Here is a 20,934-nt window from a genome sequence, read left to right on the forward strand (position 1 = left end):
AACAAGGCAAAAAAGAGTTGCACACATACAATTCCAAGACAATATTTCGGAGAAAAAAATAGGGAATACTCTATAACTGGAATAGCCCTTAATATTTGTCTATAATTTTCTGCTACATCTGTGAGAACATATTGAGTGTTGATATTTTAAGTAAGTGCATTGCAGTTTTATATTTTATGACGGTGAAATAAATGTGTATATAAATGTACATGAGATCTTATGATTGTGGTGATCTTCACTTGTATGCCAATGTTAATTTGTGGATCTCTCAGGTTCTTGATGTGCATGCTTATGAAGCTCGGCAAAGAGAGTATGCTTTGGAAGGCCACAAGCATTTTTACTTCATGACATTGAATGGCAGTGAGGTTTGGCCATTACACTTTCTCTTTGTTGTTATATGTGAACAGAAAACGTCTTTTAAGTGATCAAATGCTTTGAAATTCAGAGGATGCCAGCTTCTCATGACATCGTTGCCAAGTTGTAGTTTTTGCTTTTTCCCGTTTCAAGGCACTTCATGACTCGAGTTAACGCCATTGATAACAGTCATTGCATGCAAAATTTTTCTTCTTCTGATCCACAATTTGTCTTTTTGCCATTGGGTTAGAATGAATCCTGACACAATAGACGATGGGATGCTGCAGTGGTACCTTTTTGACAGGAGAAGCCTTCCTTTTTGTCCATCCAAACATGATCTTTTGAAAAGGCTTTCTTCTTTTTCTTAGAAAGGTTGCAGCAAAACCATATTGAGTACTCTCATCTTCTCTGACTTGCGCGTTCAGTCTCTTCTCTTTCTTTTACTCTCGAGATGAGAGCAGCCAATAAAATGAACCATAAAATTATATGAGCCTCATTTATGGTAATTATATGAAACTTAAAAGCACCCAATGTCAACATTTTTATTTCATTATTTACTGGAATTTTCATGAATTTATCACCATTCCAGAATTTCTTGGTAGTATATAACTTCATTTTGTTGATAGGAAACACCTTTTCAAATTTTATTTATATAATTATTGATTTTTGCTGGTGGGATTTTTAAGGTGCAAATGCTGGGGCCTCTGCTTTGTGTACTAGTTGCTCTCTATACTTTTTATTGGAGCTTAGTAATGTTCAAGTTCACAGTAGTTCCTTTCAATAAAAGGCAGTGTCAATGGTTTGAATTTGTACCCTATTTCGGCTTGACATTGTTTTAACTTTTAAGCTTGAATTTGATTCTAGATAAGGTAAGTGAGGCTGGACTGAATTCAAAAGGGCTAATGCATTTGACCATGTTTTTGGGGAAGCACGTGATATATAATATGATGAAACTTGATTTTATCTCTTTGCATTTGTCAAATTGTTCTGAATTCATGCTCATCTGGGTACTTTCATTTTTTCATTTTTTTTATTGGGTTTTACATAATTATTATGATATGTCACTTTCATGCATCTGTTCCAGATTATTGATGCCTGTGCTAAAGGAAACCTGGGACGTTTCATAAACCACAGTTGCAATCCTAATTGTCGTACGGAAAAGGTATTCCCTGGAGTTAAATCTTCTATGCAGTTAAATAGTTTAAGGACAGTTTAGGATGAAGTTCCACGCAGTTGCTGAACATCTTATGTATTATCCTTCCTTCGCGATCAATTCCCCTCCCCATTCAACTCTTTTCTTCTTGATCTTCTCACCACCCTCTTCCCTTTCTGTAGGTTTATAATCTTTTGGTAAAGGTTTGCCATTTTGCTGATCAGAAGCTAGTGATAGCAGAATATTAAATATACATTTCATGTCATTCATGCTCATTTCATATGTCTTCTTGTTTATGACATGTTGTCGAAAAGTTGTTGCTAGATTAAATCAGAAACTATTGTAGTAAACTCTTAATCTACAGCTTTGAAAAAAATGATGTGCTTTTGGTACTGCTAAAATTTTGACCCGGACTTTTTTGACAGTGGATGGTGAATGGAGAAGTTTGTGTTGGACTGTTTGCTTTGAGGGATATTATGCAGGTAAACTCTTTCTTCTAACTATACATTTCTCATTTGCTGAATCAATTGACTGCTGCTGCTTCTCGAATTTGCTGGGTCTTGCATTGTTGTCTGTGAAGAACATTGGAAATCTATGCTGGGAGGTTTCTTCCTCTTTTCATTGTTTTCCCTTTTCCTTTCTCTTTTCCTTTGTTTTTTGGAGGGGGTACTATACCATTAACATATATTGGTTTCGAGTAATGAACATCGCCATATTGTCTTTGAGTAATACACAGTGCTTGGTAACCTTCAGATGCAGATATTGCAGATACAAGGATAGATGGCCTTTGGCTCTCCTGGTTGTAATCCACCATGTTTTGGGTTACTTATTATGTTCTTTTGATTCCAATTCATACAGTGATTAGTGTTGAGAAAAATGCATGCATTCTGATGGTTTAACTATTGTATGTCAGGGTGAAGAAGTTACATTCGACTACAATTACGTACGTGTGTTCGGGGCTGCTGTTAAAAAATGTGTGTGTGGTTCAACTAACTGTCGGGGGTATATAGGCGGCGATCCATCAAATGCTGAAGTAATCGTTCAAGGTGATTCTGATGAAGAATATCCTGAACCTGTTATGATCTGTGAAGATGGTGAGATAGATAATGACTGGAATGGCACAATGACACATTCCTCCAATGACGAAGAAATTACAGCTGCAAAGAAAGCACCAGAAAACAAAGATAGAATGAACCAACCAGAATGTATTGCTGGTCACTTGGAGAACATTTCAGAAACACACACTTCTGAAACTTCAACAAGAAATGAAGTTGAAAGTGTTGACCCTGCTTCTGGTGATGGTTGCTTAATGACTTCAATGTGCCAGAGATATCCTTCTGTTCAACCCATTGATGTATCCTTACAACCAGATGATCTTACAAAAGAAGCTATATCTGCAGTTGAGCACGAGTTTTCTACAACAGAAAGGAACACGACAAATTCGCTGTTCTCTGCTCGTGAAATTGAGATGACTGCCCATGCTGGACCGCCTAAAAAATTGGTTAAAACTAGGAGGAAGTTAAAATCTGGTACTGGTGGAAGAAGCGAAGAATTTATGGAGGATATTCTTCCAAAATCTCTTCATTCATCATCTACAGTAAAGAAGGGAAAGCTTAAAACTGATGCTATGACTGGCAAAAGAACTCCACATGTGGATAAGTCAATTATTGTACCCTACAAACCCAAAAGATTACCAGAACTTTCCTTAAATAGCCATTTTGAAGCAGGTAGATGATTTTCTGTTAATTTTGTTTTGAGGTAATTCTGCTTGTATTTTACTGGAATGACAACTAAATGCTTGCAGTTGAGGAGAAACTAAATGAGTTGCTAGATCCTGAAGGGGGAATAAGCAAGCGAAAAGTAAGTTCTTTCTCTCCTGTTAGTTTAACTGCATTGATTTCTTTTATCTCTCGTCCTCGGTTATCTGGAGCATCTAATACTTTGTTATTTATTTTTTATTTTTTATTTATAGAAGTCAGCGATAATTTTTGGTTCCTTGATCCGAATATTGTTACTATTTGATATCTGAATTCCTAAGTTGCCTGAAGTTGTTATGCCAGTGTTGCGTGTTTTGAAACTGATATTTTTGTTTGCAACTTGTTTCAATTTATTAAGTTGTCTTATTTTCCAATAGGATGCATCAAGAGGTTACTTGAAGCTTCTTTTTCTTACTGCTGCTTCAGGGAATAATGGACATGGTGAAGCCATTCAAAGGTAGTTTAGAGTTGTTACTTCCTATCATGTTTTCTTCTAGTTATTTAGATTTTTTTTCAAGACAGTAAAACCTACTTGTTTATTTTTGAGGGATTGATTCTGTGTGATACTTATATTGTTTCCCGTTTGTACTTTTGTAGCAATCGAGATCTTTCAATGATCTTGGATGCCATCTTGAAGACAAAATCACGGACTGTTCTAATAGATATAATTAACAAGAATGGTAGTTTTCGGTGCTTTTTTATTCAAAATATATGTCTTTCATGTCAGTTATACTTGTTTTACAATTGCAACCATTTTCATGGATGTATGACTTCCCTTATCTTTACAGGCTTGCAGATGTTACACAACATAATGAAGAGGTACAGAAGGGAATTCACTAAGACTCCTATCCTGCGAAAGCTTCTTAAGGTAAGTTTGTTGAAACTGAGGGTGTTTCTTAACATAGTCATTGTGCAATATAATGTTTGCTAACTGGGTGCTTAGACATTTCACAACAATTGAATAATACCTTCTCGGTAAAAGGAATGAATTGCAAGTTTCTTTTGGATAAAGATTTATTGAGTCGAGTAGAACCACAATTGGCTTGCTGAACTGCTCATCTGTAGTCACTGCATGGCAGTCAAAATGCAACACTCAACATAGAAATATATGCCTCGGTACACACAAGCATGCATGTAAATATGTGCTTACGAATAACTGCACAAATTTGTTGGTTCTCTAATGAATCACTTGGTGTGATTGTATTGCTAACCTTGATGCATCAGTATGTCAACCATCTTGTTATATTTGGGCACAATTTTACTTTATGGTTGTGACTCTATTCTTTTCGTCATCATAGAACCATTGGTAACTCAAGTTTTTCACAATCTTTGGAGGTACTGGTTCTCACAACAAGTGTCTATATGGTTTTGAAGAGTTGTTATGTTTTTTCTCCTTCTATTGGAAAGGGGAAGGGAAAGAGGGGACAGAGAATTATATTGTTCACATGCAATAAAGGGGAGGAAACAGAGAAGAAGAATGTGGAAGAACTAAGTGATTCAATGTAAAATAAATGACTTGAACTCAGTTATATTCGCATGTGAAGTTTGCGAGTAAAGCATCAAATGACAACAAGTGTCTATATGGTTTTGAAGAGTTGTTATGTTTTTTCTCCTTCTATTGGAAAGGGGAAGGGAAAGAGGGGACAGAGAATTATATTGTTCACATGCAATAAAGGGGAGGAAACAGAGAAGAAGAATGTGGAAGAACTAAGTGATTCAATGTAAAATAAATGACTTGAACTCAGTTATATTCGCATGTGAAGTTTGCGAGTAAAGCATCAAATGTTGAATGAATGCATGGAACCACTATTACTTAAAGGCATTCCTGTTAATCCATTGTCCTAATGAATGTGTAACTGTATTCAAGTGCATAGTATTCATCTAACGTCACAAGTGATTTTATTGAACCAAATTATTATTTGGCAAGAAAATGGTACCGTTCGAGAACTATGAAACATGTTTAATTAACTTCTTCAAAGTGCAACACTCATCATCTGTAATAGAGGAGTCATGCACTTGTTGTTGGTATTTCTTTAGCACTGGATAATCTAAATAATGCAGTATAATGGATTCATAAAAAATAAGTTTAAGCGATCATTGATGACAGTGATAATAATGATGATGATGATGTTGCTCACATTTGGTTGCTCGCTGTTCTTTCCTGTAGGTGCTCGAGTATCTGGCAATGAGGGAAATCCTTACTCTGGAGCACATAAGTGGAGGTCCTGCATGTCCTGGAGTGGAGAGGTCAATGAATACTTAATAAGTTTCATTTTTACGAGATTTTTTTTCTTTGAGGAATTGGATTAATTTCTGAATTTGCTGCATTGTCTGATTTAAATATCCAAGATCACTTTCTCACTTGCAATGTACAATCACATTATTTAGATACATTCAATTGTGATTAATTAGGAGCATTCCATTAGTGTAGTTGTGGAACCATGTTTATTTCTGATATTTAGTTTCGGATGTGAGAACATTTCATTGTCCATATTATGCAGTTGAAGTCCTGTTTTTGAGATACTTCGAACTTTAAAAAATTTGACTGGTACAGTTTACCAAAATGGTCATCCAAAAATTTCTATGCTTGACAATTTACCTGGGTCTGCACTCGACCATTGATCTCCATCCTTTTGTATATGCACAATCTAGCTCTTATAATTTTGTCGGTTGCTGTTGTTTATTAATAAACCTCATATTCACTCTTTTGGTTTTGGTCAGTTTCTTTTGGATATATATATATATATATATTTTTTTTTTTAACTTCTTACTGATATTGTTGCCTGCAGCACAATAGAACAAAGAATTTTGCTTCTCATATGTTTGTTCGAAAGAAATAATTTGTGTTGTCTTGAAATGCTATGAGCAGAGTTTTTCTTAAATCCTAATCTTTTAATTTGGAGTCGTTTAGGTTATTACCTTTCATGCTTAAGTATTTTTCTGAATTGCGCACTACTCTTATTGCAGCTTTAAGGATTCAATATTGATACTGACAGAACATGCAGATAAACAGGTATCATTTACAAATTGTCTTGCATTTTAATGTTAATCTTCATAATTGTGCCTCAATTTTTCTGGTATCTTTTTGATGAAGAATGGAACATATGCTATTCCTGTGAAGGGAGAAAAGACTCCAAAATATTGTGCTTGGATGAAGACAAATTTATGTCTCAAAAATAAAAATATAAAAGTGAAATAATAATACAAGGAAGATAATCCTGGGTAAAATTTTAATTCTGTTCTTAGTCTTTTGGTTGGAGATTTTTGTAGTTGTTCGCTAGAAGTTTTAGAATGTCAAATCTGTTTTTCTAGTCTGCAGCCCTTGGAAGGGCTGTTTGAAACTCTGCCCTTTTTTTCTGTCTTGTCTGGCTCTTGTCTATTTCCTTTTGTTTTAGACTTGGATTAGTATTTGTGGAAGAGAAGAAAACTTATTAGTTGAAGTAAAAGAAAAATCGTGAAAGATTTCTCAAGATGGCAAGATTATCTTCTAATGTAATTTTAGAAAATTCTGACTTAATGATTGAATTTGTCTAATAATTGCATTCATTATTGTCTGGATGTTCTGACAGTTTTTTGTCCTGAAGATTATCTTCTAATGTAATTTTAGAAAATTCTGACTTAATGATTGAATTTTCTATTTCTACTCAGGTCCATCATATTGCACGGAACTTCCGGGATAAGTGGATTCCTAGGCATATGAGAAAAAATGGCTGTATGGACAGGGTTGCTGGGAGGATGGAATTTCATCCTCGTTCTAGCTACACCAAGTTTTCTGCTGTACATGATCATGGGAGTCAGATAAAACCTTCTCAAGCAATGGAGTGTTTTGAAATGCAGTCCATGCCTGAATCTTGTACGGGCAACACTGGTGTTCCAGACGTCTCTGCCTCAGGTGATAATTGTGGAAACAGCGGCACAAAAAAGCGCAAGCGTAAAAGTAGATGGGATAATCCATTGGAGGCATGCTCGACGCCCAACATCAATGGGGATGGTCCTCCTGGGTTTCTGTCTCCGTGTAATGATCCTATGCTCACATGTGATGCATCTTTGACCTCTATTGATCACCAAGAAGGAACCATGCACATGATGGGTCCGTTTGATGTAGTATTGGGTGATTCACAGCATAAATTCATTTCACGTCTTTCTGTCTCCTATGGCGTTCCATTTACTGTCATAAAACAATATGGGGGCCATGAAGCAGAAGCTTCCAAGGGTTGGGCTGTAGCTCCCGGTGTACCATTCCACCCCTTTCCCCCGTTGCCTCCATATCCCCGTGACAGGAGGGTGCTACCAGCCTCTGCTGCTAATTGTCCGTCACTGGGTCAACGTGCAGAGAAAGCAGAAGTTGGTTTTGATCATTGTACTGATCATTCAGATGAAAGCCATACAAGGAAACCCAGATTTGACTCGCCGGATATGAACATTTCAGATGCAAATGACAGATATGATTTTCAGCAGGGAGGGAGTTCCTATAACTTGGGGAGGAATTACTTTAGGCAGCAGAAGTGGAATCACTCGAAGTTAGCACCGCCATGGGTCCGGAATAGAAATGTTTGGTAATGTACAGGGAACAGTCCTAGCAATGGCATGCGAAAGATAGGTTTAGGAAGTGGGACAATTGGGATACATTTCATGAGCATTGACATTGATAACTTTAGATTTTATTCTATAGGACGATTTTCAAGGAGCTTTGAAAATTTGAATGCTCCGTTTGAATGTACTACATTCTTTGCTGCACAGTGTCACTACAAATTAAATATTCTTTAATCTGTTCAGTTTTATCCTCATTTATAGGCTTTGCTGAGGTTGTTCTGAGAAATTATTTGCTTGCTTCGAAAGTACGAGTTCATTTTTCAAAAGAGGCAAGCTTATCTCATTTTATCTTTGATCCTGATATTAAATTTTAAACATTTTGTGGAATAAAATTTACTACTGCTGTTGCATGCTGATTGTTACTCTTTCCCTCTTTGGTGGTTCTACATATATATATGTTTGTTTGTTTATTTTTTGGGTGGTGGTTGTGGGGAGATGATGGAGTAAGATGGGGTACATCGTATATGGTTCCTCGTACAGTGACGATGGAGGTTTTGGGTCCAAATTCGATTTCAACACGTGTGCATACGCGGTAAGCATATTCAATCTGTAGTAGTTTTCTTTCTTTTCTTAATGTTATTTCTAATTGATTTTTGATATTTATAATAATTAGATTCTTGGAAAGGCCTATGCAAGGTGGGGTCCCTACGGAGTCATCCTGTAAAGTCGGAGTTCCACTTAGCAACAAGAAATATACCCTGTGCAATGAGCTACTGAAATGGAGAGGAACAAAATGTATATGGAGTGGGCTGATGGACTTCAAATACATGGAAACATTCCTTGGTCAGAAATTACTTTGGTAATCTAGTCTCCATTATCATAATATTCAAATTTGAATTTGCATAAGAATTTCGAATATCTCTTTGGAACTTTTATGGCATGTTTGGTAGGGAAGATTAGACAGTATTAAACAAGAAAGTCGTTAAAATTTTGTTCACTCCAGTAAAGTATACCATACGCACTTGAGGATTTTCTTTAGTTTGGTATAAAAGCTGTCCTTTTTGCTACCATTTATAAAAAAAGGTTGAATCCCAACATTGAGGGCCCCACTATCCTGCCTCTAAAGTTTTGTGAGGGAGGTAAATTGTGGGATGTGTCTCGATAGGACAGGGAACAAGAGCTGCTTATACACTGCGCCTACAAAGAGTCCAATTTCATGTATCATTTTGCTACCATTTATGCTTTTATCATTGATCGGGATGCATTTTGGCGTGGATAAATTGGAAGTTAGAGCTATGGAGTGATGAGAGTCTTGAACGCTTCTGAGTGGATATAAAAATGGCATCTTTTCATTTCATCCCAACTAAAGCACACATTGACTCTCAAGTGTTGGCACATACAATGATCTTTTGCATATTCTCAAGTGTCCCTGCGTCCGTCGAAGGTCTGGTCTCGAACTTGGTCTCCTAGGAATGCCCAGCTGGCCTACGCTTTCTTTTGCCACGTGCCATCCATTTAGTTTGCTAGTCAATGATTGGTCATTGAAGATGTCTAGAAAGCTCATTTTATGAAATTTTCAGATGATCAACGAGATAAATGTTAAATGGTAGCGACAAGAAATTCCCGAGTGGTTTTTGATAATTGCTTACGTGAAAACTCTTTCGTTTATGAATAATTGAAAAATCTTTATCTATTTCATAGCATAGAAAGGGACTGCGAAAATTTTCACCTGCAAAAATGGAAAGAGTTTACAATATATTTAGCCAGAGTTTGGTACAGATTAAAATTTTAATTTAAAGCAAAGTTAACAATTAATTTTAACAACACATTTTATAAATCTTCACTACTTTTCAACCTTATAATTTATAAACTTCTATTAAAACTTATTAAAAATATAATTTTAATCCACAGGAAATAGGGGCTTAAATTCATTCCTCTAGATTTCGAATCCAGAAACATTGCATCAGTTGGGTTGTTTGACCATTAAATCATATCATCATGTGAGTTGGGTCGTGAGATAGTTTGGTTTATATCTGGTGAGCATTGAGAAAACATTTCTCTAGCACGAGATAAGCCTGTTTCCCAATAAAATTTGTAGAAACAAGGCAAAAAAGAGTTGCACACATACAATTACAAGACAATATTTCAAAAAAAAAAAAAAAAAAAAAAAAATCTTCTACTTCGCAACCACAGGTCAATTCAACATACTTCAGTCTCATAGCCCTTCGGAGCATAGTCCAGTGGTGCAAAGGATAGGAGTGATGTTTTCGATTCCTGAAACATGGAATTGGACTTCTTGTAGGCGTAGTGTACATGCAACTCTTATTCTCTGGCTTGCTGCGATACATCCCGCGATTTACTTCCCTCACAAAGCTTTAGGGGCGGGGCGGTGGGGGCTCTCAAGGTTGGGGTTCAACCTTTTTTTTTAATAACATACTTCAGTCCCATTATACAAAATTTGTAGGAGAAGATGAAAAACGAGAGAGATCTGTACACTTGTGTAGAAGTTTTATTCCAAGCAGTCTTTTTAATCTTATCGAGGCTTTTACCCATGGGAGAGCCGCCGACGTTTGTGTCGGTTTGCGGGTCTCGATTTAGAAAGATGAAGGGTCCGAAAGTCTAAATAAGGGGTTACAAATTTCCCATCTCATCAGGGGCAAAAAATGAATAAAAAAGCAGCTAACAATATCATCCCAATAAACGTCTGATCTGCACATAGCACCAAGTTTTCATGGAGTCCTCTGCCTTCTTCAACTCCGAAATCCAATCACCTTTTTATAGCTTGGTTTTTGTCACAACACATACCAATTCTCGGCCATGTTTGGTCGGGTCTTGATGTATTTCTCTTCCAACTTCAGGAGAACTAGTCGACTTAGAATAGGTATGAACGTGATCTGCTAAAGTAAACTCGTTCCCTACTAGATAAGTTGTTTCTCCGAGCTTAATTTTCGCTTCATCGAGAATCCTCTCGAGATGGTCTTTGCTCCGTCTCAGAACCTCCACATTCTACATTTTTTCTTTTGTTTCATATGCTTCTCTTAGCTTACGGTGATGTGCACTTGCTAGTTTAGGAGACTCGGCCATCCTAGCAATTATTAACACAATCTTTAAGAATTTAGACACGAAAAGGTGATATTTCACGAGGAGGTGAATGAGAGTAAAGAACTTGGGATACCAATGTTGTATCTTATGCATCCATTGAACAACTTCTCTGCTGCTGAGGGTCGGGTCGGGTTGGGTTGGATTGGGTCGAATAGTCTCTGATAGAAGAGACAAAAGCAATTTGTTCTTTCTACCTATACATCTATACATTGTTATAAGAATAATGCTATTTAGCATTAGTGGTGTTAGAGCATCAGTTATATGATATTATATGATAGATTCAATTAAATGTAAAATTATGTAATTCATTTAATTATACCTTTGATGTAATAACATTTAGTGTTACCTAGGTTGGTGTTGTAATAACAGTAGTGCTAAATAATATTATTTTTATTATAATATGTAGAAAATATTCCTACCAGCAACTTCGAGAACTAAATTTACTTTAAATTCCTACCCTTTGAAACCTCCGAAGTAAATGTAAACATGATGATGACTAAATTTAAATAAATAAATGAATTTCCTTTCGACTAACTTAAGAGTACTACTACTTTAAGTTTTCAGAACCATACGCATATAATTTCGCAGAAGTCATCATCAACTAGATTTTTCATCTAACCTAAGTACGCCTTACTGGTTGAACCACACACGGTCTTATTTATTGAAAATATTTTTCAATAAAATAATATTATATGTAAACTCAAACATTTCCCTTCTTTTTTAATCACGGATTCTTATAAAAAAAAATAAAAATAAAAATGAAATCACTTTTCTAAAATATATTTCCCCAAAAAACATAGTAAAATGAAGCCGAAACAGGGACAAGGTGTAAAAGTGTCGGTAAGCGTGTAAAATACACTCATCAAACACTTCCTATACTTGCACTTTTGATGGTCTAACCAAAATTCTATACTTAACAATTCTCATTCCACTATGCAAAAAATAAAGACTCTCATTAGATAACTTATTTGCGCCGTGTTTAAAACTGTAAAGTTAAATCATAACAAACTTCCAAAAAAGCAACTAAAATAATTTTTCACTTGTTCGATGCTTTCCAAAAAAGCAACTAAAATAATTTTTCACTTGTTCAATACTTTCCAAAAAAGCAACTAAAATAATTTTTCACTTATTCAATACTTTCCAAAAAAGCAACTAAAATAATTTTTCACTTATTCGATGCTTGACTAGTGTGGGTGTGGGTGTGTAGACAAAGAAAATCGCCATCTAGACCTAGTCAAGATTGCATAAACGAATAGATTTTTTAAAAATTGGTTCAACTAATAATTTAATTTTATCATTTCCCTCTTGTGAGATTCATGCCCCCCACAAATTCCACTCTATAAATTAGAATTAAATTTAATAATTTATTCTTGAAGTTCAACTTTGTTTTTATCGCTTATTGATGAATGAATGATATGCATAATGGATGGTTATGTACTTAAACCAATGTGATTGTACATGTTGATTTTATTTCTTTGTGGTTTTTGTAAATAGGGACTGCATGCCTTAACTTACTGTTTTGAATTTGTTTTACATATTTAGTTAAAAAAAAGTTACTTTTTTAGGTATAAATCTTATTTCGTTATCGAAATAAGTAACTTATTTTTAACTTTCACTAATAAGAAAATTATATATTTGAGACTTACTCTTTCACTTATAATGATATCATTTAGTTTTTAGCATGGGTGGAGCCATGTGAGGACGAGTGCAGACATATGCTCGCACTGAATTTTTAGGCCCAAACAATATTTATTTTTATTTATTATTTTTTTATTTCATGATTTTGCTGGATTTTAGGTATAGGTTGATTTAGATTTCACTTATCAAAATATGAAAACTTGCAAGGAACACATTTAATTATAAACTATGTCATTTTTAGTTTTTTATTTTTTTTATATAGTTTTATCATCATTAAATTTATGACCAAAATTTAATATTCGACGTGTGTTAAATTATGCCCGCACTGAACAAATTTCTTGGCTTCACCCCTGGTTTTTAGTAAACTTTATAAGTTGTGTATGCTATAAGTCTTATAGCCGTCTTTAGCATTCTTTGATCCAATTTTTGTTCATTGTAACACTTTTGTTCCAAATATCCCTTTTTATCGTAATTTTGTTGTTGACACAAAGTGAAGTTAATTAATTATATCCAAACTTTTGTATTGCATTTTTCTATTGCAACTCTTGTTTACCCTCAACCCTGAATATTCTAAGATGTTGACAAATTTGTTAGTCTTTTGCTCCAGCAAAGTCGTTCTTCAGGGTTTTCCAATTACTTTTGCTATCTATTCATACATTTCTTGGCTTCAAAATTTGGAAGGTGATTTTGTTGTTTTGTTGATAAGATGAGGTAGACAAGAGTGTAACAACATAAAAACAACTAAAATAAATAGTTGATTTGAACGGTGAATTACTTGCTCGATACTTATGGCAAGATTAAGTGCAAAATTCGGTACAAGGTTAGTTCACTAGAAATGTTTGACTTTGTAATTCCCGAGTCATAAGTAATGATCTCTAAAGATAATGTTGCCAATGCACAACGCAATCCAAGACTCGAACGAACAACTAAAATAAGCATTTAAGAATGTTGAAGGAGTGTCGTGAAGGGTCGAAAGTTTGGTGATGAGATGGTAAGCAAGCAGTGTAAGGCGCTTCCTAGATGAATGCAGACTATGAGGGATACATCCAAGCATAAGTTTCACACATGCACAATAGAAGGTGAAATCCAAGGCTAGGGGAATTCATAAAAGAATAAGGTACAGATAGGGATAATCGAATTTGAAACCCAAGTGACACAAGTAGACACGCCATGTAAGGCGCTTCCTAGATCATAAATTTGCAAATCCAATTTAACTAGAAAACCGATGAACAATTTTGACACAAGATCTATCGATGTTAAAAGATCGAATCACTAAATTGGTTGAAGACTACCAATTACCAATCAATCCTCGGGTACATAATTCATGAAAACCAACAATGACCTCATTCTTTTGTAAAAAAAAAATAAAAAAATTGAGTCCGATTGGCATACAAAATGTCTCTTAAAAAAGAAAATATTTTCCTTGTTTTGAGGAAAACAAAACTATGTTTTCCTCAAAACAAGGAAAATAGGTATATTTTCAAATGTTGAAAAAATATTTTCAATTGAAAAAAAATGACAATCAAACATTTCAAATGTTGAAATTAGGGTGGAAAAAAGCCATTTTCCATAAAAATTTTCCAATCAAACACGGAGTTTTTACAAGTAGAATTTTTCTAAAAGAATAATTGAAAAAGCATTATTTATTTATTAGATAGCTCATAATTAATTTATAATAAATAAGAATATATCATATGCAGTAACAGTCATTCTTAAAATCATGTTTCATAAAAATAAGCTGATAAGGAATTCAACTAAGGAAAAGAAAAAAACCATCAGGCAAACATAAATTTTTTATCAACCAGTTCCGTCCCTTCCAAGACGTAAAATTTGGCTTCAGTAACGGAAATTTCCATCACCCCTCTATGTTTTTTACGGTTCATCATTGTTTCTATACAATTTTTCAGTGTCGTGTTTTGGAATTTTTCTCCATTATTTAGAAAAAGATTCCTAACGTTTCATCTCTTTGTAGCGAAAATATTACTATAATTTTGAAAACTTTGTTTCGAGTTTGAGCTCTTGAAATTTTGAAAATTTCGAATGCATTAATGACCTTTTAAAATAAATAAATCAGTTGCATGCAATTCCAGAACATGGGCCATTTATGTGTTCCAATAATGGGACTATTGAGGCAAATGGCAATGCATCTGTTCTTTATGTATTTCATTCTTTATTAACATTTTTTTTTTCAATTGCAATGAAGCAAAATATTGTTATTTTATGTCCCAATAAATGACGAAAGGAGTTGATCATAAGCCATGAAGATTGCAATTCAAAAATTAAGGGTATGCATTATCAAAGTCTAAAGCGAGCTACATATGCATGTGAATATATAGGTTAAATGCACTCGTGATCAATGATCTTTTAGCGGAATTTTATGTTTGTCTTAAATTCATTTTGTTTTAATTTAGTCCCTGTACTTGGACTATTAAGTTTGTTATAAGTGGTGGCAAACGATAATTGTGTTGATGGCGGTGACAATAAAAACAAGTGGTTGAATGGTGTAGATAATGTGACATTCCCTTTTACAAAATCTATTATAAAAAAATAATTAGCAATACAATATTTTGGAAATAAAAAACAGTTGTTTTTGTGAATTATGAAATTACGTGCTTAGTCCAGCCAGGGGCGGAGCTACTTCAGGGCTAGTGCCGGCACCTGCCCGCACTGGGATTCCGGCAGCAGAAGACCTTGACAAAGGTGCCTGCACTGGGATCTCCGAGAGCTGAAGACCTTGAAGACGAGTTCGCAAAGGTCGTGCCTTTATAGCTACACTGATGTCCCACATCCATTCCGAGTCAAACCGGTATGACGCTTCATCTTCTTCATCACCTTTTTCCTCTACATCCACATTAGTTCAAACTTCAATAAACTGTCTGTGAAAATTGGAGGGCTAGTCGTAGGGAAGGTGAACTGGAAGAAGGTAATGGTTTGTTTTCCAATTTTGGGCCCTTTTTTTTGGTAGTTAGCTTTGTTTGGGGCCCCTTTTTTTAACATTAGCCCAAATTCAATCCAAATGCCCATTATATTTTAGAACACAGAAATCAGAATTTCTAATGCCGTGAAATTATGAATACGGACAATCCCCTTCTCGGCATTCCCATTCCACAATGCAAACCCTTTTAACTTTTCTCTTATTCTCTTAAATTCCATCGTGCTCGTGGAGTTAATCATACTCCGTTCGATTGTCGATTGGGATCCAATTCTTTGGTGGTCTCACCCACTTGGATTGGGTATTTTTTTTAATTTTTCAGATTTTTTGTTTACTCCATGAGTTTATAAATCAAAGCAATATATGGGACGAATTTATATTTTAAGTTGAACCAATTTTGGTTGGTTTATTATTATTATCTATAGTTTAAAATCTAGCTAGTTTACTTTTGAGTTTTTTGTTTTGTTTTTAAGTTTCTGTCTCGAGAGTAAGATGGCCATAGATAATTAGTTTTGGCTAATTTCAAATAGACAAGTTTTGGCAAAAAAAATCACTGTAGCAGATGACTAAAATTGTGCCTGCACTCGACACGGTCTCTAGCTCCGCCCCTCAGTCCAGCCCAATCATGAAATCTCATGCCTCCCGACTTTCCTTCCCGAATTTCTGCAGACAGAGCATAGAACCAGCCTTTCGTAGCTGATTTCTTTTGTAGCAAACAAAAAGCCGTTTAAGGATTTCTTTCCATACATCTTCCAGGCTCCAGCGGCACTGCCGTAGCATTTGGAGAATTGAGGTAAATCGTTTTTTGATTTTTTTGAGCTGCAATTCCAATAAGTAATTAGAACTGTACTTTATTTTTACGTTTTTTGAATTTATTTTATTTAGTTGCTATTAATCTTTTGTGAAATTTGAATGTTCTTTACAAATTACAATCGCTTATTTTAATTTCACTTATATTAGCCCGTACACTTGAATGTTCACAAGTGTTAAAATCTCATCCCTTAAAATAATTTCTTCTCGAAATTATCTTAATAATCTCCTCTTTCCCAGACTTCTTGAAAACTACCTCTTCCTCAAAGCATCGTTTTGTCACGTAAATGTTTCCCAACCAATCCGTTCCTAGATGGCATAAAAAATCCTTCGTTCTACAAGGTAACAATCAGCTCTAAAATCTTTTCCATCCATTTCTATCTTGACTGTCCTAGCTATTTGATTGGTTCGAATGTTTTGTCTAAAGAGATAGTGACTTCTAGAACACTAATGACTTTTTTTGCAATCAACAATAAAAAGCCTTAGTAATAAAGGAATGTGTATTTTTTAGCATATAAGAATATAACCAGATAGTTCAACTATTTATAGCATGCCTGTCATTATGTCCTGATCCTTAATTGCCTCTTGTTGGGTTAAGGCAAAGACTTCAGCTGTTCCTTTTTGCTTTGTTTGTTGTCTCTCCTTCGTAGAGGTTCATGGTAATTGATAAGAATATGGCCCTGCTTTCTGATCCGATTGCACACATTCTTTCCATACCAACACTCGCTTCTATAGGCCTTATTACACTTAGGGCACATAATAATAATATTATTTGGCCTCCTGAGGCATAATCTAATGGTGCAAATGACAGGATTAAGGTAGTTTCAGCCTTGCTGGCAGTTGCAGTGTAGGGGTTTGATTTCTGAGATATGAAATTGGACTCTTTGTGGGCACCAGTGTACGGGCAATCTCTTGTTCTCTGGCCTGTTGGGGCACATCCCGCGATTTACCTCCTTCATGATACTCTAGGGGCGAGCGGTGAGGGCTCTCAAAATTGGGGTTCAACCTTTTTAATAATATTATTCGACTTGCTTGAATGTGAACACTTTTCAAAGCTAGCTTTTTTATTTTGTTTATTTCCTTTACCCTCGTACGACCCATTCAATTTCCTCTTTGCGGAAGACTCTATATTTTCTTAAACTGTCCGATCAATCTCTAGTCAATTTGAAATTGCTTGAGCTCTTTGCAGGACCTAACTATATGTGGTGAAATCATGAGATGCCATGAATCCTTCAACTTCTGGGCGTAGTCCGAATTCAAACCTTCTAGCTTTCTTTTGCTCTATATATATTAGATGTGTTGCATATCTAAAAAGCTATTTGAATGTTCTTCGAAATTGATCAATGCGATCTTTCCTTGCTTAAGTTGTAGGAACTATGTCTCCTCTAAAAACATTTAATAGCATAGGAAAAAAATCTTAAATCTAAACAAAATTTGCTTCTGAATGTTTTCTTCAAACTTTTACTTGGACAACTTGCGCACTACTTAACCACCAGCCACGTTGACCAATTTAAGCTGAATTATTAAAATTTGAAGGAATAAGCAATTTAAAACTCAGTAGGATACGTGTATCCAAAATAATAAAATAAATTTTGTTTACATAAATTATGACATTTCATACCACCACTTCATTGAGAGCAGTTGGAGATCAATCGAATACTCTAACACATTTCTTTATAAATAATTGAGAAAACCCGAAGAAATCTCACATTTCATTTCATTAAGACCCATAGATCAATTAGCATTTAACGAAGTAAATTATATGGAAAAAAAATATTGTAAGGATATATTAACTTGCATATAGTATCTTACCTTTTTAAATCAAATGGATTTTTGAAACAAAATATGCTTTGCATGTTCCAAAAGTTTTCTCAACTTGGCTGCTAACTTCCCTATATGTATGTATAATAATTTTTTCTTTTGTGGTGAAAGGGATGAATGAGCTAATGTGAGGGAAAATAAAAGTAATTCATCATTGAAGTTTGTACTTCTATTTAATTGTATAGTAATTAAATGATGAGCCCTAATGTAAAAGTTAATCATATTTAAAACAAATGGTCATATAAGGGAAGAAATTCAATTGTATAAATATATGGTGATAAGTCTAACTAGTTTAAGATAAACATAATATTCTTATATCATCAACTTTCAAACTATCCTAGTCGAATTGAATAATTTGGTGATAAACTTAATTGGATTTGGATAAGTATAATTGATATCATTAACCAACTTTATAACTATTTTACATTTTTCAAAAACTGCAAGATATATATAAATACAATACATTTGATGCTAGTAAATCTTAATTTAATAATGATATGTTTAATCCCTTTTTTTAAATTAAAGACAATTGTGATAATTTAATAACGTATTATTTTCTTTTGCTAATTATCTTAAAAGGTACATTTCTAAGAAATAAAATACATATTAAACTTGTTTATTTGAATTTAAATAACTTGGGCTTAATCAATAAGAATTTACATTTTTTCGAGCCCAATTTATATTATTTAATGGGGGTACTTACACAAATACCCTATATTTTGGGATTGTTTTGAAAAATCATGATAAAGTGGGATTAAATGGTAATTACCCATATTTTAACGTAAAAAATGCATTCAAACCTAAAATCACACTACCAAAAGAAAAGAACGGGCCTCCAAACTGGAAAAGTCGAGAGAAAATTGGAAGGCGAAAGTTGTAAACTTCCACAAATTCATTCATTATTCAAAGCTTTAGAGAAAGATCAAGCTATTTCAACATTGAAATATCTAAAAAAGGATCGAGACAGGTTTTTTTTTATGTTCTCGAATCATTTTTTAAATACTTCCACAATTTTGTTAACCTACAATGAATGATCAAAATAGAAGCAAAAATAACTACTGTAAGGTTATGTAAATGCGTTTTGGACACTTGTGAATTTTGGTGAAAGTGGCACAGTCTAGGGATCGTAAATGTGGGCTATTTACTGTGAATGTGGCACCGTATGAATTGGTGAATGTGGGCTATTTACTGTAGAATTTTGGTCACTTGTGAGCTTATATGAATGTATTTAGCCATTATCTCATAACAATCCAAGTCTTGTTTCTGGTAATAAATATGTGAAGTTAGCTTTGAATCACTTAAAATGATGCATACAAGGTGTTTGACAAAAGGAGAATATGAAAAATGGAAATTCTATCACCTTTTTAAGAAAAAGTCACAGCATCACTTTTGGCCAAATAACTAGATGCATTCATGTGTATTTTTGGAATTATGAAAATACATATTCAAGCCCTATTTTCTGGTAATAGATATGAAAAAAAAATTTCGAATCAAGTACATTGATGCATGTATAATGTTTGATGAAGGACAATGTGAAAAATTGACATGCTGTCACTTTTTTCAGAAAAAGTCACATCATCACTTTTGGCCAAACAAGTAGATGCATTTCTGTGCATTTTTGGAATTATTATGATGCATATTCAAGCCCTATTTTCAGTACATGTATGATATTTGATGAAGGAGAATGTGAAAAATTGACATACTGTCACTTTTTTCAGAAAGAGTCACAGCATCACTTTTGGTCAAATAACTAGATGCATTGGTGTGCATTTTTGAAATTATGAAGATACATATTCAAACCCCGTTTTTTGGTAATAGATATGAAAAAGAAAACATCTAATCAAGTACATTGACATATGCATGGTGTTTAATGAAGGAGATTATGAAAAATTAACATGCTGTCACTATTTTCAGAAAAAGTCACAGCATCACTTTTGGCCAAACAAGTAGATGCATCCCTGTGCATTTTTGGAATTATTATGACGCATATTCAAGCCTAGTTTTTTGGTACATGCATAGTATTTGATGAAGGAGAGTGTGAAAAACTGACATACTGTCACTTTTTTCAGAAAAAATTAAAGCATCACTTTTGGCCAAATAGCTAGATGCATTCGTGTGCATTTTTGGAATTATGAGGATACATATTCAAGCCCTGTTTTCTGGTAATAGATATGAAAAAGAAAACTTCGAATCAAGTACATTGATGCATGCATGGTGCTTGATGAAGGAGAATTTGACATGTTGTCACTTTTTTTTCAAAAAAGTCACAGTATTACTTTTTGCCAAACAAGTAGATGCATTCCTGTGCATTTTTGAAATTATTATGATGCATATTCAAGTCCTGTTTTCCGGTACATACATGTGTTTGATAAAGGAGAATGGGAAAAATTGACATGCTGTCACTTTTTTCAGAAAAAGTCACAGCATCACTTTTGGCCAAATAACTGATGCATTGGTGTACATTTTTGGAATTATGAAGATGCATATTCAAGCCCTGTTATCTGGTAATAAATATGAAAGAGAAAATTTCGAATCAAGTACATTGATACATGCATGATGTTTGATGTTTGATGAAAGAGAATGTGAAAATTTGACATACTGTCACTTTTCTTGAGAAAAAGTCACAGCATCACTTTTGGCCAAACAAGTAGATGTATTCCTGTGCATTTTTGGAATTATTATGATGCATATTCAAGCCCTGTTTTCTGGTAATAAATATGAAAAAGAAAACTTTGAATCAAGTACATTTGGCATGTATGGTGTTTGATGAAGGAGAATGTGAAAATTTGACATGCTGTCACTTTTCTAAGAAAAAGTCACAGCATCACTTTTGG

At 34.3% G+C, this 20,934-nt stretch overlaps 1 protein-coding gene and 1 pseudogene across 1 annotated transcript; one reads left to right on the top strand and one right to left on the bottom strand.

The window, feature by feature from the left end:
- The first annotated feature begins 188 nt into the window (after nucleotides 1-188).
- On the top strand, nucleotides 189-8,061 carry LOC111394367 (histone-lysine N-methyltransferase ASHH2-like). Its single transcript, XM_023020145.1, has 11 exons — nucleotides 189-365; nucleotides 1,439-1,516; nucleotides 1,933-1,989; nucleotides 2,421-3,234; nucleotides 3,312-3,367; nucleotides 3,642-3,721; nucleotides 3,862-3,944; nucleotides 4,053-4,132; nucleotides 5,432-5,511; nucleotides 6,232-6,277; nucleotides 6,913-8,061. Exons 1-11 carry the CDS (start codon nucleotides 204-206, stop codon nucleotides 7,822-7,824), a joined length of 2,448 nt encoding a protein of 815 aa, XP_022875913.1. The 5' UTR covers nucleotides 189-203; the 3' UTR covers nucleotides 7,825-8,061.
- Nucleotides 8,062-10,485: 2,424 nt separating this feature from the next.
- Nucleotides 10,486-14,423, bottom strand: LOC111394900 (annotated as a pseudogene).
- Between the last annotated feature and the right edge of the window lie 6,511 nt (nucleotides 14,424-20,934).

This window comes from Olea europaea, chromosome 5, assembly GCF_002742605.1.
Source record: "Olea europaea var. sylvestris chromosome 5, O_europaea_v1, whole genome shotgun sequence".
Lineage (NCBI taxonomy): Eukaryota > Viridiplantae > Streptophyta > Magnoliopsida > Lamiales > Oleaceae > Olea > Olea europaea.

Bases quoted from the DNA above. Each gene is read 5' to 3' on its own strand.
- LOC111394367 (XM_023020145.1), top strand. From the start codon at position 204: ATGTACATGAGATCTTATGATTGTGGTGATCTTCACTTGTATGCCAAT. The intron at 3,945-4,052 runs GTAGTTTTCGGT...TTATCTTTACAG, and splicing joins AGATATAATTAACAAGAATG to GCTTGCAGATGTTACACAAC. The intron at 6,278-6,912 runs GTATCATTTACA...ATTTCTACTCAG, and splicing joins CAGAACATGCAGATAAACAG to GTCCATCATATTGCACGGAA.